At 34.4% G+C, this 14,282-nt stretch overlaps 1 protein-coding gene across 3 annotated transcripts in view; it reads right to left on the bottom strand.

The window, feature by feature from the left end:
• LOC149803803 (uncharacterized) overlaps positions 1 to 14,282 on the bottom strand; it is a 363,874-nt gene that overhangs the window by 217,402 nt on the left and 132,190 nt on the right. The window contains exon 1 of one of the 3 annotated variants that reach the window (XM_089953613.1): positions 9,927 to 10,024. The exons of the other annotated variants lie outside the window; for them this stretch is intronic. Within the exon in view, the coding sequence (XP_089809739.1) occupies positions 9,927 to 9,974 (48 nt within the window). The 5' untranslated portion in view covers positions 9,975 to 10,024. Of the gene's footprint in view, positions 1 to 9,926; positions 10,025 to 14,282 lie in introns of those variants that run through there. 3 annotated transcript variants of the gene reach the window in all.

The following is a 14,282-nucleotide window of genomic DNA, read 5'->3' as shown; positions in this document are numbered from 1 at the left end:
AAACAGATTAGCCTACCAAACATCCACATTAAGATTCAAAAAGTTAAGAATGAACCTTGTCCACAATATTTCCAAGGTATGTTTCGTTTTAAGTCAAAAGAACAAAACTATGGACCTAAATTGAAATTGATTACCAATAACCACCACAAAGACCATTTTAAAAAACAAATACTTTTCAAAAGTAGTTTGCGTAATTACTTCTCCGTTACTTTATTGGATGAACTCTCCAAAGCAATTAGATCAGAAATAAATGTAAATGAGTTCAAAACAAAAACAAATGACTCCTTTCTCACTAGGCAGTTTTCATTGTAAATATTGAAATACATGCACTCCAATTTATTCTTTTAATGCATTTTGTATACAATTTGTGCTTTTATACTTAATTTATTTGAGCATTCTTGACTATTTTTCATTTTTTTCCCTTGTATTTCCAATAGTTTTGTTCATCCTGTGAGCCTCAGGGGAGAATATTATATTAAAACTGAGTTACCCTCCTTCAATAAAGTTATTATTATTGTTATTATTACTATTATTATCATCATCATTATTATCATTATCCTCATTTTCATCATCATCTTCATCATCATCATCAGCAGCAGCAGGCCCTGCCGACTTTATCAAGTACCATAAGGCCCTAATTTAAGAGATTTAAAGGTCCATTTTAGATTTGCCACTGCAATAAAGACTATTAAGAAAAACACCCAGCAGCTACTGCTTGTGGGAGCATTTCACCACATTTTAACCCTACCAATGAACGGTAATTCAGCATGTCATACTGTATGTGTACACTTTACATGTCGAATCTAATAGATTCATTACAAAATAATGAATTATAATGGCATCTAAGATCATGAGAATGTAAATTCTAAGACCACAATTTCTGGAAACTACCTGTCATTAATGATATTTTTTTTCTTCATGTTTGCATGCAGTCTATTATAAAATGTCTTGACCACTGATGAGACATCCCCTTTCTTGAGAGACCATTTTTTGTTTGAGAGAAAGTGTAATTTTCCCTCATGACAAATGTAACTGTATTGTCAATTTAGTGTGAGAAAATGAACAGGAAAATACATCTCCTGCTTCAGTGACGCTCCAAAGATAGGCTATCCTGTACAACCTGCTGCATACCATGGCAGGATCATTTTAACTACTAATTAAAGTTTGTATTGCTTATTATAGCCATCATATTGTCTACTAATTAAGGATATGTATTGCTCATTATACCCATATGTCAGTTAAGAGAAGATTCTCCAGAACCATCAACCAATAGTATTATTAATGATGGTTAGGTAGGAAACTGTATTACACTTAAACCTTGTCACAGCTTTGAGGTCTGAAGTGCCAACACCTAGGTGATTGTCACCAATAAAGTAACATATGCTGATTCAAACTGTCATGCTATGCACTGTTCTGTCACCAAGCTGTGCCACTTTGCAAGAAGACCTGGTCTTAAAAAGGCATGGTACAGTTTCATAACCAAGCAGTTTTTCTCTTACTTTATCTGGCCTCTTTTAAGTTTCTAAAACTTGAAGGTGCCATTATTTATTATAATACCTTATGATAAAATACAATACAAATTCTGAATTAATAACTTTTTTATTCCCTTAAGTTTAACTTATGAAAATATTAACAGAGATACTGAAATTGCACTATCAATACACCTACTACACATACCTACTACTTAAATTGCTTTCAACTACTGACAGTACAGACCCAGATCTACTGTTGGTTAAAGCACCGGCAGATCTGGATCTATGGAGTTTGTTAGGAGTAATCAGTAGAAAAACAACACAGACCATGATTTACTAGCACATTATGCAACAGTAGATCAGATCTGTTGTTTGCTAACAACTTGACTTGTTAGTCAATATCAATGGCATATATCTACATATACCATATGGTGGAAATTTTGGTTCCTTAGACATTTTCGCAATTAAGCCATTTCAGATTATCATCATAAAAATACATCTTATAAAAATTTACCACATTACAAACAACAGATCTAGATCTGCAAATGCAAAAATATCAGTAGCAAATTTTAAAATCACTTGTGTTTGACCACAATCACCAATTTTATGTCAGTTAAAAAAAACACTGTACAGTATATAGGTATCTTTCTTACAATTATCAAAACAGGTTTAAAAATTATATTTTCTGTTTTGATTAGCTATTAAGAACCAGCAATGAAAATCAGAACCATGTAAAAGGAGGTTAAAAAAGTAAAAGAAACTGTTTGATTATAAAATTATCTGGGTTGTTCCCAGGCAAGGCAAGGTTGCAAAATGTGCTGTTTCAGAACAAAGTAAAATACAAGGAAAACTATGTGTGGATCTCACTCATTATCAAACCCATCCAAAATTTCAGTGATACAAGCTAATATTTTAAACTGGATCAGAATGTGGCTTCCAAAGTAGTACTAAGCAAAGCCAGTGAGACACAAAATCAAGTGCTTAATATGTGTGCATCTCACTCATTATCAAACTTATAGAAGATCTTGATGATAAGCACACATTAAAAGTATAATCAAAATCAGATCAGAAATGTGGCCCGCAGAACGAGTATGAAGCCCAGTCAGCAAGATGCATGATCAACTCTTCAATATGCATGAATATCACTCATTATCCAACAAATCTGTTATCTTGATCACATGATCATATATATTCCATGTTTGATAAAAATCAGATTGGAAATATGGCCTCTAGAATGGTATCAAGTTCAGCAAAGAGAATGCAAGAATATCTCATCACTATGCTTGGACCTCACTTATCAAATCCATCCAAAATCTTGATGATATTTTAAGCAAATGGCATCCTGAGTAGTAAAACAGTTAGCCAATCAGATGCAAGATGACTCCATTTATATGCAAGGCTATTACTCCCTATCAAACTCGTCAAAGATTTTGAAGATATCAACCCATATTCCAAGTTTGATTAAAATCAGATCAGAATTATGGACTCCAGAGTGGTAACAGGAAATTGTTGATGGATGGATGCATGATGGACAGATGCAGGGCCATGCTATGAACTCTCTTGGACTTAAGGCTAAGTGAGCTAAAAACTATGATTTTTTTAATAAAAATATATTAACTTATTTTCATCAATATCTTTGCTTATGATGAACACCTATACCATATCAACATCTAAGCTGTTGAGTGTACATTGGCTTAAACTGGCAGAAATTAAAGAGCAAGAGATGTAAAATACCATATATACTTGCTTATAAATTGAGTCAAATTACAAACAACAAAGATCCTGATCTGCTGATCATAATGTGCATGCAGATTATGGTCTATGTATTTGTTCTACTGATTACCACTAACAAACTGCACAAAACTAGATCTGCCAGTGCATTATGTGACACAGATCTGGATCTGTGCAGTTTGCAGTTGGTCTTGTCTTATAAGTGAGTATATATGGTAATAGAGTTTACAACAAGAATTTATTTGTTTGTTTCATAGGAATAGTACTATTTAGTTTCATGCACAAAGCAATAAGGTAGACAAGCAAAATAAAAAGTACTATCTATTTACCCTTAAAATTCAATATAGTACAAAACAGAAGCATACAATGATGTATAATCATCTATTACCTCCGAATCTCTCAATAATGAATTTAATTATGGTACATAAGTAATTATGTTTCTCTAAGTGTGAGCTTGCCAAGACATTTCCCACACTGACACATTATATCTATCTTATCTGGTGTTTATAGCCACAAACATACAGCTGTAATTAAACCCTTGTTATGATCCCTCTTCTTGGCTATTAGCAATACTCCAGGATTGTTTTGATACTTTTAAGAAGCATGTGTGTATGATACTATCTGTATCTGATATAAGTGCACTTTGTTCAACCTGAATTTTGCAGGCTTTCAATCAGCAGCCCTGCATGATGAGGCTCCATTTTAATTTCAAAACCATACTCTAGGTCACTGTTAATACTGGAGGTAAACGATAAAAATTCAAACAGTCCTAACTTCAATATTTCTCAATTCAGTAACTCTCATGAAATTTTCAGCATATAAACCTTAGGTTTTAACTTTACTGCTCAAAGTAACCTTTAACATTTGTACACATCAAGACTGCACTTACATGTTTATATCTGCAGAAACAATTTTTCTTCTTTCAGTCACAGATACTTTGATCTTTGACCTTTTTACTTCAAAATCCATAGTCTTCTTCCTGAATTGATGTGCAAGCCATCTACTAAATTTGGTCTAGATCTGATCTGAAGAAAAAAATGTTCTGGTGCAAAACCATTGTCTTCTTTCAGTTGTTGTGGCCTTGACCTCTAACCTTTTGACCCTCAAATCAATAGGCTTTCTTCCATGGACCCAAATGAATTTGCTCTGTGTAGTTTACAACTAATGTTACTGTGCAGAAACCATTTTTCCTCCTGCAGTTAAAGTAACTATGTCCTTTGACCTTTTGACCCAAAACAGATTTATTCCTTACACTGAGTGCAAACCATCCGTGAAGTTTGGTCCAGATCTGTGATGTAAAAACTAATGTTAGTGTGCAGAAATCATTTTTATTCTCAAGTCAAAGTGACCTTGACCCTAAAATCAACAGGCTTGTTCCTTATTTCAAGCACAAGTTACAAATTTTGGTCCTGGTCTGTTCTGTACAAGTAATGTTTTTTTTTTACAAAAAAACATTTTCTACTTGCAGTTACAGTTATCTTGACCTTTGACTTTATGACTTTAACACAACATACTTCTTTCCTAGCTAAAGTACATAAAGTACAAGCTATCCACAAAGTTTTGTCCACAAGGCCAAAAAATATATTCAAGATAGCCACCATGGTGGCCATACTGAGGGTGAATCATTTTATTTTGGACTAAGCAGACAACACAATACCAACTCTTCTGGTGAAAACCCATGTCAAAACAACTTTGCCTTTAAGAGGAGTAGCTACAAAAAGATCAAGATGACCACATACTGGAGATCAGATCAGCACTATTTATATGGTGTCTTTTAGTGAAAACCCCATGATGATATGACTATTTATTCAGGAGATGAAGTAATAACAAGATTACCAAGCTTGCCACTGTGGCAGGCATATTTGAACCCAAATCAGCACCATTTTCAGTTAGGACCAAACATACATAATTAGTCTTTTGGTGAAAACCCCATGACTTTATGTTTAGCAGGAGTAAAAAAAAAAGTGTTTTAGATGGCTATGTGACAGCCTTATTAGACATCAGATCAGCACAATTTTCGTGTACGAGTTTTTTAAAGCAAAAAGCTCATGTTGATATGACCATCCAATCAGGAGAAGAAATAATAAAATGTTCAGGATGGCCACTGTGTAGCAGCCATAATGGACATCAGAATGGCACCATGTTCATGAAGGACCATTTGGTCATCATAAGAGTCTATTGGTGAAAAAACAAAATAACATCAATACAGCTTTCTGTTCAGAAGTTGCAATAAAAAGGCTTTCAAGATGGCTGCCATGGTGGCCATACTTGATCAGACAATTCTTTTTTAGGGCCAACTAGACAGCTTAAGTAATCTTTTAGTGAAAACCCTATGGTGATATGACCATCAATGTGGCAATAAAAAGACTGGACTCAGATCAGCATCATTTTCATTTGAGACTAAGGTGGCGCTCACCAGATAATATGTACTTTTGAGAGAGTGACGTATGTAAGGTGAAGTAGTTCGCATTTAAAACATGCACAGTGGAGAGAATGTTTGCATACCTCTATGCTACATTAATGTAATGTGGATGATATTTCTTTTGGATATTGTACTTTTGGAAATTTTACATGATTTAAGCACACTGCTAACTAAAATGACTGCTCCCTTGTGTTAAAAAATCAGTCTGAATTAGTCTAAAGTACACTATACATAGCAGCTATTAAAATAGGGAAAATGAATTTTGCCAGACTAGACAATACCAGCTTCTGAAAGTGCAATGAATGAATTACCAAATATATAAAATGTAAAAAAAGTTATCGGCTCTTTTTTATACAATTGACCTCTGAAGTTCAGGAAGTGAAAATGACCAAGTAGAGCTAGCACTTTTTTGAAAGGTGCACATTTGAAGTAAGGCCAAGCTGTATACTCTATAACCCATAGTACACCCATCAATCATACACCAAAATAAAGGGAATTAAAGGTTCTTTGCAATATACCTAAGATATACAAGGTCTTTTTTAAATAGCCAGTATAACCAGTGAGGAAAGCCGGGGACATTCTTTTTCTTTAAATTCCTAACCCTATGCAAAATGCGAAACTGTATAGCGCCACCTAACTAGACATCCTAATATGTCTTTCAGTGAAAACGTCATGTTCATATAACCATCCATTCAGATGGAGTAGCAATAACAAGATCTTCAAAATGGTTGTGATAATGGCCTTACTGGATATCAGATCAGCACCATTTTTCTTTAGGACCAAGTCTACATCATAATAAGTCTTTTAGTGAATACCCATTATGAGATGACCAATCAGGAGTAGTAGGGATAACAGGATTTTCAAGATGGCTGCTGTGGTGGCTATACTGGATGTCAGATGGCCACCATTTCTATTTAGGACCAATTGGACATCTCAAGTATTCTTTTAGTGGAAACACCATGCTGACATGACCACCCATTCAAGAGACGAAGTGATATCAGATTTTCAAGATGGTCACCATGCTGGCCATATTGAATGTGTGAGCAGCACCATTTTGACGTATAACTAGACCATGGGATGAATGTGTATGTAAAATTTCAGGACAATCCTCCATTAGTTTTGGAGAAATAGTGATAACAAACTTTAGCTTATGGACAGACAGATGTCAGAAGATAGATGACGTATGACAGACAAAAGACCATCCTACAAGCTCTTCTGGTCTATGATGAGTAGAACTAAAAACCCATACACAAAAAGCAAATAGTAAAACAAAAGAGCTAATACCTGTTTCAAAATTATCTTTAGAAAGTGCATTTTCTAACAAAACAACCAGACAGTGTTGGTAACATTGACCTGATCCTCAAATAGGTCAAAGTGACCATTTAACAAAATGTCCATGAAGTTATTCGGACAGATTAAATTAGTTAATCTAGTTTCAACTACCTCAAATTAAGCTAATTCCTGGAATTGATGTCCTCCATTTTTCACTATCTTCATCAATATCATGCTGCCAATATAACTGTAATGAAGTCCAATAATAAATACTGAGCAGAAATGAATGATGTTTGAAAATGAAGGGCTATGAAACAATGCAGAACACTGACAATTAAACTCTGTCAAGGTCTTATGAAATTGAGCTGCATACTAAATTTGGCTCAAAGTCAGTAATAATTATGGGAGCTATTAGAAAAAAATAAAGGTGGGTGGGTTGAAAATCAGGGACTATGCTCCAGGAAACAATGATGCAGAATGCTAACAACCAAACACAGCCAACATCTCATCAACACCAAACAGCATACCAAATTTGGTTGAATCGAATAAAAAAAGCATTGATCGTGTAGGATAAAGGTTGTCATTTCTGAAAATCAAGGGCTAGAACTATGCTAAATGATCATGTAGATGGATGACAATCAAACTCTGCTCAGGTTTCAACGATATCAAGCAGCATACCAAATCTGGTTGAAATCCAATACTAATTAAGGAAGATACTGGGTGGAAAAGTGGGTGTGTCTGACAATCTGGGGCTTTAAACCCTGCTATAGTAAAATGCAGATGGTTGACAATTAAATTCAGGCAAGGCATTATAAGTATCAAGTAACAGACCAAATTTGGTTCAAATACAGTAATAATCAAATTATTTATATTGCAGGACAAAGAGTGGATCTGACAATAAGGGGCTATAACTCCATCAATCAATGTTGCAGAAGATTGTCTACTACTACTCTATGGTTTGAAACTAAGTTAAAGAAAAAAGTGAAAACTAACACATTTTGAAAATTTCAAAATATAATTTAATTCCCTAGAAAATTTGAAAAGAACTTACAGTATTGTGAATAAATCCCAAATAGTACTATAAGTACTAACTCAATAACTGAAGTATAAAGCATTCTGAATGAATTCCAATGGCATTCCAAATGAATTCTGATTTTAAATGTGCTGATGTGCCAGTAGTCTCAAATGTGCTAATGTGCCAACAGTCTTGATGTATTACAATAATATATTCAAAAATGTTTTTGAATGAATTCACAATAATCCTAAATTAGTGATTTAATCCAAAATTCAAAGAGCACTTAGTAATTACAGTGACTGATTTAAATAAATAAATCCTTTCAAATTAAAACTGAACACAACAATAAGACTGCTTCCACTTCAAATATTACGGTCGGAATGAGTAATTCCAATATAATTAACCTTAATATAAAAACCTGACACAATTTGCGAACCAGGATAAGGGTCAAAAGTTTATTTCCAGAAAATTTAAAGTTAAGAACAATCTTATATAGATTCCCACTAATGTCATCTTAATAGAAATTTCCATCAAACTGTAAACAAAATTTGTTTCTAGAAAATTCTAAGGTCAGAATTAGGACTGTATCCAGAACTCAATTTTAGTTGTTGTTGTTGTAGGGTTTAATGCCATTTTTCAGCACACAATAGGCTATACATGGCAGTCAGTATAATGGTGGAGGAAGAACCCAGGAACCGCCCCTTGAGAAGCAACTGACAAGCTATCTCACATACCACATTCGCCGAATAAGGGACTAGAACCCACGCGGACTGAGGTGAGATGGCAGTGATCCGTAATGGAGAGCGCTTTATATATACATATATATATATATAAATGCATAAAACCGTTGTCTTTGCAAAACTTTATATGACAATAACTTATTAAAAAGAAAACATGTCGGCTGCAAAAAGACAATTTTATTTTTATTATTGTAGCTGACATGTTTTCTTTTCAATAATTCTCTAAATTTGCCTATTATTCACCCAATAGCCTATAATTACAAATATAACAATGAAATATCCAGGATATAATTTGCATGTACATAAATACTAATAGTTATTGCTATGGCTCATCAATTTCTAGGTCAATATAAAATATCTTCCAGCATCTGCAACAAGTCAATAGTCATGTAAAGTTTAGCAAAAACAGTGGTTTTTCTGTTTTATTTGTTTGTCTTGTCTATGTTTTGTATTTGCCTTTGAAAAAGATTCATTAAGAGTCAAAAGCGCTTAGGCTAGTTAGATACTAGTTTTGCACTGTTCGTAGTCAGTTTGTTACATTTATCTTAATCCCTGACAAATGTGCTGGATCCAGTGCACTTGAAAGTACTTTTATATGCCATATGATTTGTATTCTTTATATATATATATATATATATATATATATATATATATATATATATATATATATATATATATATATATATATATAATCATGAACAAAAGCCAACACACACTAAAAATAAAATAAAATATCCATAACATGCTGAATGCTAAATTTGGATGAAATCCAGTAACAATTAAGAGAGTTATTGTGCAAAAACAAAAGTCACTATGCCTGAAACTCAGGGGCTATAACTCCATTAAATGATGATGTAGAAGGCTCACAATCTAACTCAGCCATGATTGATGATATGACATTAGACATGAATCAATCAATCGATCAATCCATTGCTCTATTAATAGGTAAATCAATCAGCCATAAGACAGGCTTCACTTTAAGTAGTCTCAAGATATAATGATCTACACTGTACTATTTCTTCAATCTGAAAGCAGAATCTGTTATAGACTGGGTTCATAAAATTTGAAATATATGTAGCAAAATAACTACTTCACTGAACTTTACTTTTGAAGAAAAAAATTAGATGTGTACTGACATTACTGCCTGCAAACCAACTACAGTATATTTGTATCCATCATTCTATAATACCATCTTATGTCTAATGTAAACATCTAAATGTCAAAAGAATGTTTCAAGTAATTATATAAGGAATTTACAGTACAACAAATCTCACCTCTTCTGCTATTTCTGCATACTTGTTTTCTACAATATAGCAATCCATACTGACTTGATCCACAAAGTGCCAAAAGTTACACTCCACTTGGATAAAGGCACATGTTTTACACAGGTGAATGTTTGTAATGCATTGGGATATTGTACCATCAAGAAATCTTCAAAGCATCACATGGTGGTTTATTCTTGTAGTGGCCACCCCACTGGGAGATATACTCACTTATGCTACTGTGTATACACTTTCTTACAAGTTAGTCAAACAACAAACTGCATAGACTCAGATCTGCTGCATATTCTGGTGGCAAATCTGGGTCTAAACAGTTCATTAGGAGCAATCAGTAGAACAACACAATGATCTGCCAACACAATGTGCAACAGTATATCAGGGTCTATGTTGTTTGCAACTGGACTCTACATGTACATGAGTATATATGGTGTGCTATGTAATAGTGCATCAAGTTGATCATTACTATGGCTGGAAGACTTCAAAACTTCTCACTTTTGCACGAGTATTGGCACTATATGACTCCTCAAATGCTTTCCCTGGGTTAAAGCCAGCCTCCTTTTTCTGCAGTTAAATTATAACATTAAGCTGTTTTAGGTTGTTTACATTCTGACAATATTTTTGTAAATGCGTCATTGAAACTGGTGATGGATAGAAGAACTAGAGTAAGTTATTATTTTCTGGTGAATTACCCAAGTTATGTGCATGAATGATTAAGAGTAGCAAAGAAATATATCAGGTGTAAATAAACAAAAAGCAACTGTAGCTCCCTGTGACCTTTAATACAAAACTGATTTTAGTATCTGGCTTTCCCATAGTTATATTGTTATATTCATTTGACCAACTATAAACAGTAGTTATTTCTATAGTACACAAGTAACCTGGCAAGTTTATAAAAGTTCATCAGAACTGTGGTAAACTGGATAGCTATGGCGACCTCAGTGGTCTGGGGTTTTATTGAAACTTTGAGTTAAATGTTAATGGCCACACTATGGTTGAATCACTCATCTGACAAAGTCCTCCACCACCAACTCTAAAAGAGCCAGCCTATTAGCAGAATTCTTCAAAATTCAAAATGCTTGCAAACAGGGGCATGTTCATGCAGATTGGAATAGGGGACATATGCTACTTACAACACAGGCAAGTTCATGTAGATTGGAATAGGGGACATGGGCTACTTAAAACAGGGACAAGTTCATGTAGATTGGAATAAGGGACATGGGCTACTTATAACAGGGGCAAGTTCATGTAGATTGGAATAAGGGACATGGACTACTTATAACAGGGGCAAGTTCATGCAGATTGGAATAAGGGACATGGGCTACTTAAAACAAGGGCAAGTTCATGTAAATTGGAACTGGGGACATAGGCTAATAATAATGGGCAAGTTCATGCAGATTGGAATAAGGGACATGGGCTACTTATAACAGGGGCAAGTTCATGTACATTGGAACAGGGGCCATAGGCTACTTATAATGAGCAAGTTCATGCCGATTGGAATAAGGGACATGGCTACTTATAACAGGGACAAGTTCATGTAAATTGGAACTGGGGACATAGGCTACTTATAATGGGCAAGTTCATGTAGATTGGAATAAGGGACATGGGTTACTTATAACAAACTGAACTGATTACTACTGAATAACACTAAACTTTTTCGGAACAGTTCATCTTGGACACTTTTCTTCTTTTCTATCATTTCATTTTGTATGATGTGCAACATACCCTGTGCAATGTAAACATTTGTTAGGGGCTATAATTACAGTTGATACTCCTCAAACACAACATGCAAGTGAGGGTCTCCTTTACATTTTCTTCTAACCTTTGGCCAGGCATGTCTGTAAGAACCATGAGTTTTCATTTTTGTTGTTTTCAATTTCATGTAATTGATCTTAGAGCTCCATTTTTCAATAGGAGGGGAAAAAAGTGCCACTGTGTTGATTCATACCCATAACTTAATGATTCATACCTCCACCCTTAGACCGCTCAGCAATGGTCACTGTCTCTTCCTAAGTTCCTAGAGTAAAACATTTTAGGTTCTGCTAACTCTCACTCTGTGTGTGTGTGTGTGTGTGTGTGCACGCGTGCGTGCGTGTGTGTGTTTGATACTTGTTTAATTTCCCAATGAGACTCTTTTACTGTACCAATAATCATTTCAGTACAGTAAAAACAAAACAATTCAGATACAGAGTACTGCGACTTTCAGTCTAAAACTTAACTGATTGTTAAGATTGTTATAAATTTTCCATATCATGTGTCATCATTGTCAACAAACCAAGGTTGACCAGTACACATACCTGAAACTCAATCTTGTATGATGCTGTTACAAATAATACCATACTCTCTCTGTACAGAGTTTCCTGGGGGAAAAAACTATACAACCTTTTTAACATCACTAGTATAAACTATACCTGCACAAGTAGAGATTCAATGAATCACTCACCCCTGTTAGTAAAATGAAATTTATTAGATTTGCTTCAAACATTTTCCTTTCAATAGGGCTTTATAAATCATGTCATTTTCAAGATTTCAAAATGATAAAGTTGTTCAAAATCAGCTCAAGTGACTATTTGAAAGCTTATTAGCAGTCTGTCATCTACCTTAACTGAGACAATTAAGTTCTCCATTTCATGTCAAGATACATGCATGTAGTGGAGGCTATAATTATGTTCCCATGAAAAGATATGGTAGCTGACTAATAATAGTACAATTGTTTTAATCATTTTCTTGAGGATACATTGAAATTTTACAAAAAGAGGTGGCTCACTCAGTTCATATCAAAAGAGGTGACTAACTTGGTACATACAGAGGAGGTTCAGTCAGTTCATACAGAGGAGGATCACTCAGTTCATAGAAACAGTCAGTTCATACAGACGTGGCTAACTCAGTTCATACAAGAAGAGGTGGCTAACTCCGTGCATACAGAGGAGGTTTTCTCAATTCATACAAACTAATCTTCATACCAATTATTAAATTAATAAATTAAAATAATTGATGGATTCTTCTTCTAAATACTTCTATAAATGATTAGAGCAGTAGTTTTGACTTTTCATACCCATTTTTGTTACACCCTGAATCAACAAAATTACACAGTATTTTTCCTATGATAAGCCCATAGAGGAATCTTATTTTGCACATTTATGGAAAAGTGGGCATGGTTTTATCATTAAAGTTTTTTTTAAAAATAAATATTTTCCATATTTCTGTAAAAGTGGCAGAGGAGGAGGGGGGAGGGAACAAGCTGATCATCAGGAGTTTAGACATACACAATGCTTTTGAATATGCATCAAACGGACCAGGACTAATTCTTGGTGCATTAATTATATGACTGTTAGAGTCAGTGTTCTTTCAGTTATCAAGTACAACTCATTTCAAATGTTATCCATCTCTAACTTGTCCTAACAGCAATGATTAAATGTTCCATCATAAAATAAGGAATAGAGCAATATGCTGACAGCTTTGGACTAAATGCTTACAATTTTTAACTGTTTTGGAAAATTAAACGTGTAAACAAAATCTTTATTCACATTTACTCAATTTGCTTGCATGAAATATGCTGCTTATATATAGATTTGTTACTTATCAAGTTGAACTAAATCCAATCAATTACAATCTCTAGAGTGATAACAAACAGCAGCCAATCTGATGCAATATCACTTCATAAATATGCATAGGTTTTGCTTGCAATAAAACTCAAATATCTTGGTGACATTAGCCTATGTAGCAAGTTTGATTAAACTCAATGCAGCAATACAGTCACACATGTGACAAGAAGCTCAACCAATCAAATGCGAGATAACATGATTACTGTTGTTGTTGTAACATTAACACCATTTTTCAGCATATAATAGGCTATACATGGAAACCAGTATATAAGGAAGAATCCAGGAAAACCTGAGAAGAACCACCAACCCATGAGAAGCTACTGGCAAGTTTTCTCGCATACCGACGTTGGCAGAGCCAAAGACATGAACCCATATGGACAAAAGATGAGATGTCGGTGATCTGTAAAAGTAAGTGTCTTAGGCCACTTGACCACCAGAGGCCCCCATATGAGTAACATTTTCATAATAAAACTTGTTGTATATCAGCATTATGTAAGACTGTCTACAAAGTCTGACATAAATCTGATCAGAAATAGTTGCTGGGAACTACCTTGCATCTTCCCACTGTACAAGTGAGACTGTCATGTGGGGATCTCTTGAGCGTACTTGGTAAGTTTTACATACATATGAACCTCCCAGCTGGGAGAGTATTTTCCACAAGATGAGAGGTGTCTCCCATCTGTCCACCACTCACTGAAATCTCCCATGTACACAAAATTATGGTGAACCCAGTATCACTGATTAAAAT

The sequence above is a fragment of the Sinohyriopsis cumingii genome, chromosome 3 (assembly GCF_028554795.1).
Source record: "Sinohyriopsis cumingii isolate HCF-2022 chromosome 3, ASM2855479v2, whole genome shotgun sequence".
NCBI lineage: Eukaryota > Metazoa > Mollusca > Bivalvia > Unionida > Unionidae > Sinohyriopsis > Sinohyriopsis cumingii.
This window is presented reverse-complemented; position numbering and strand designations above follow the sequence as displayed.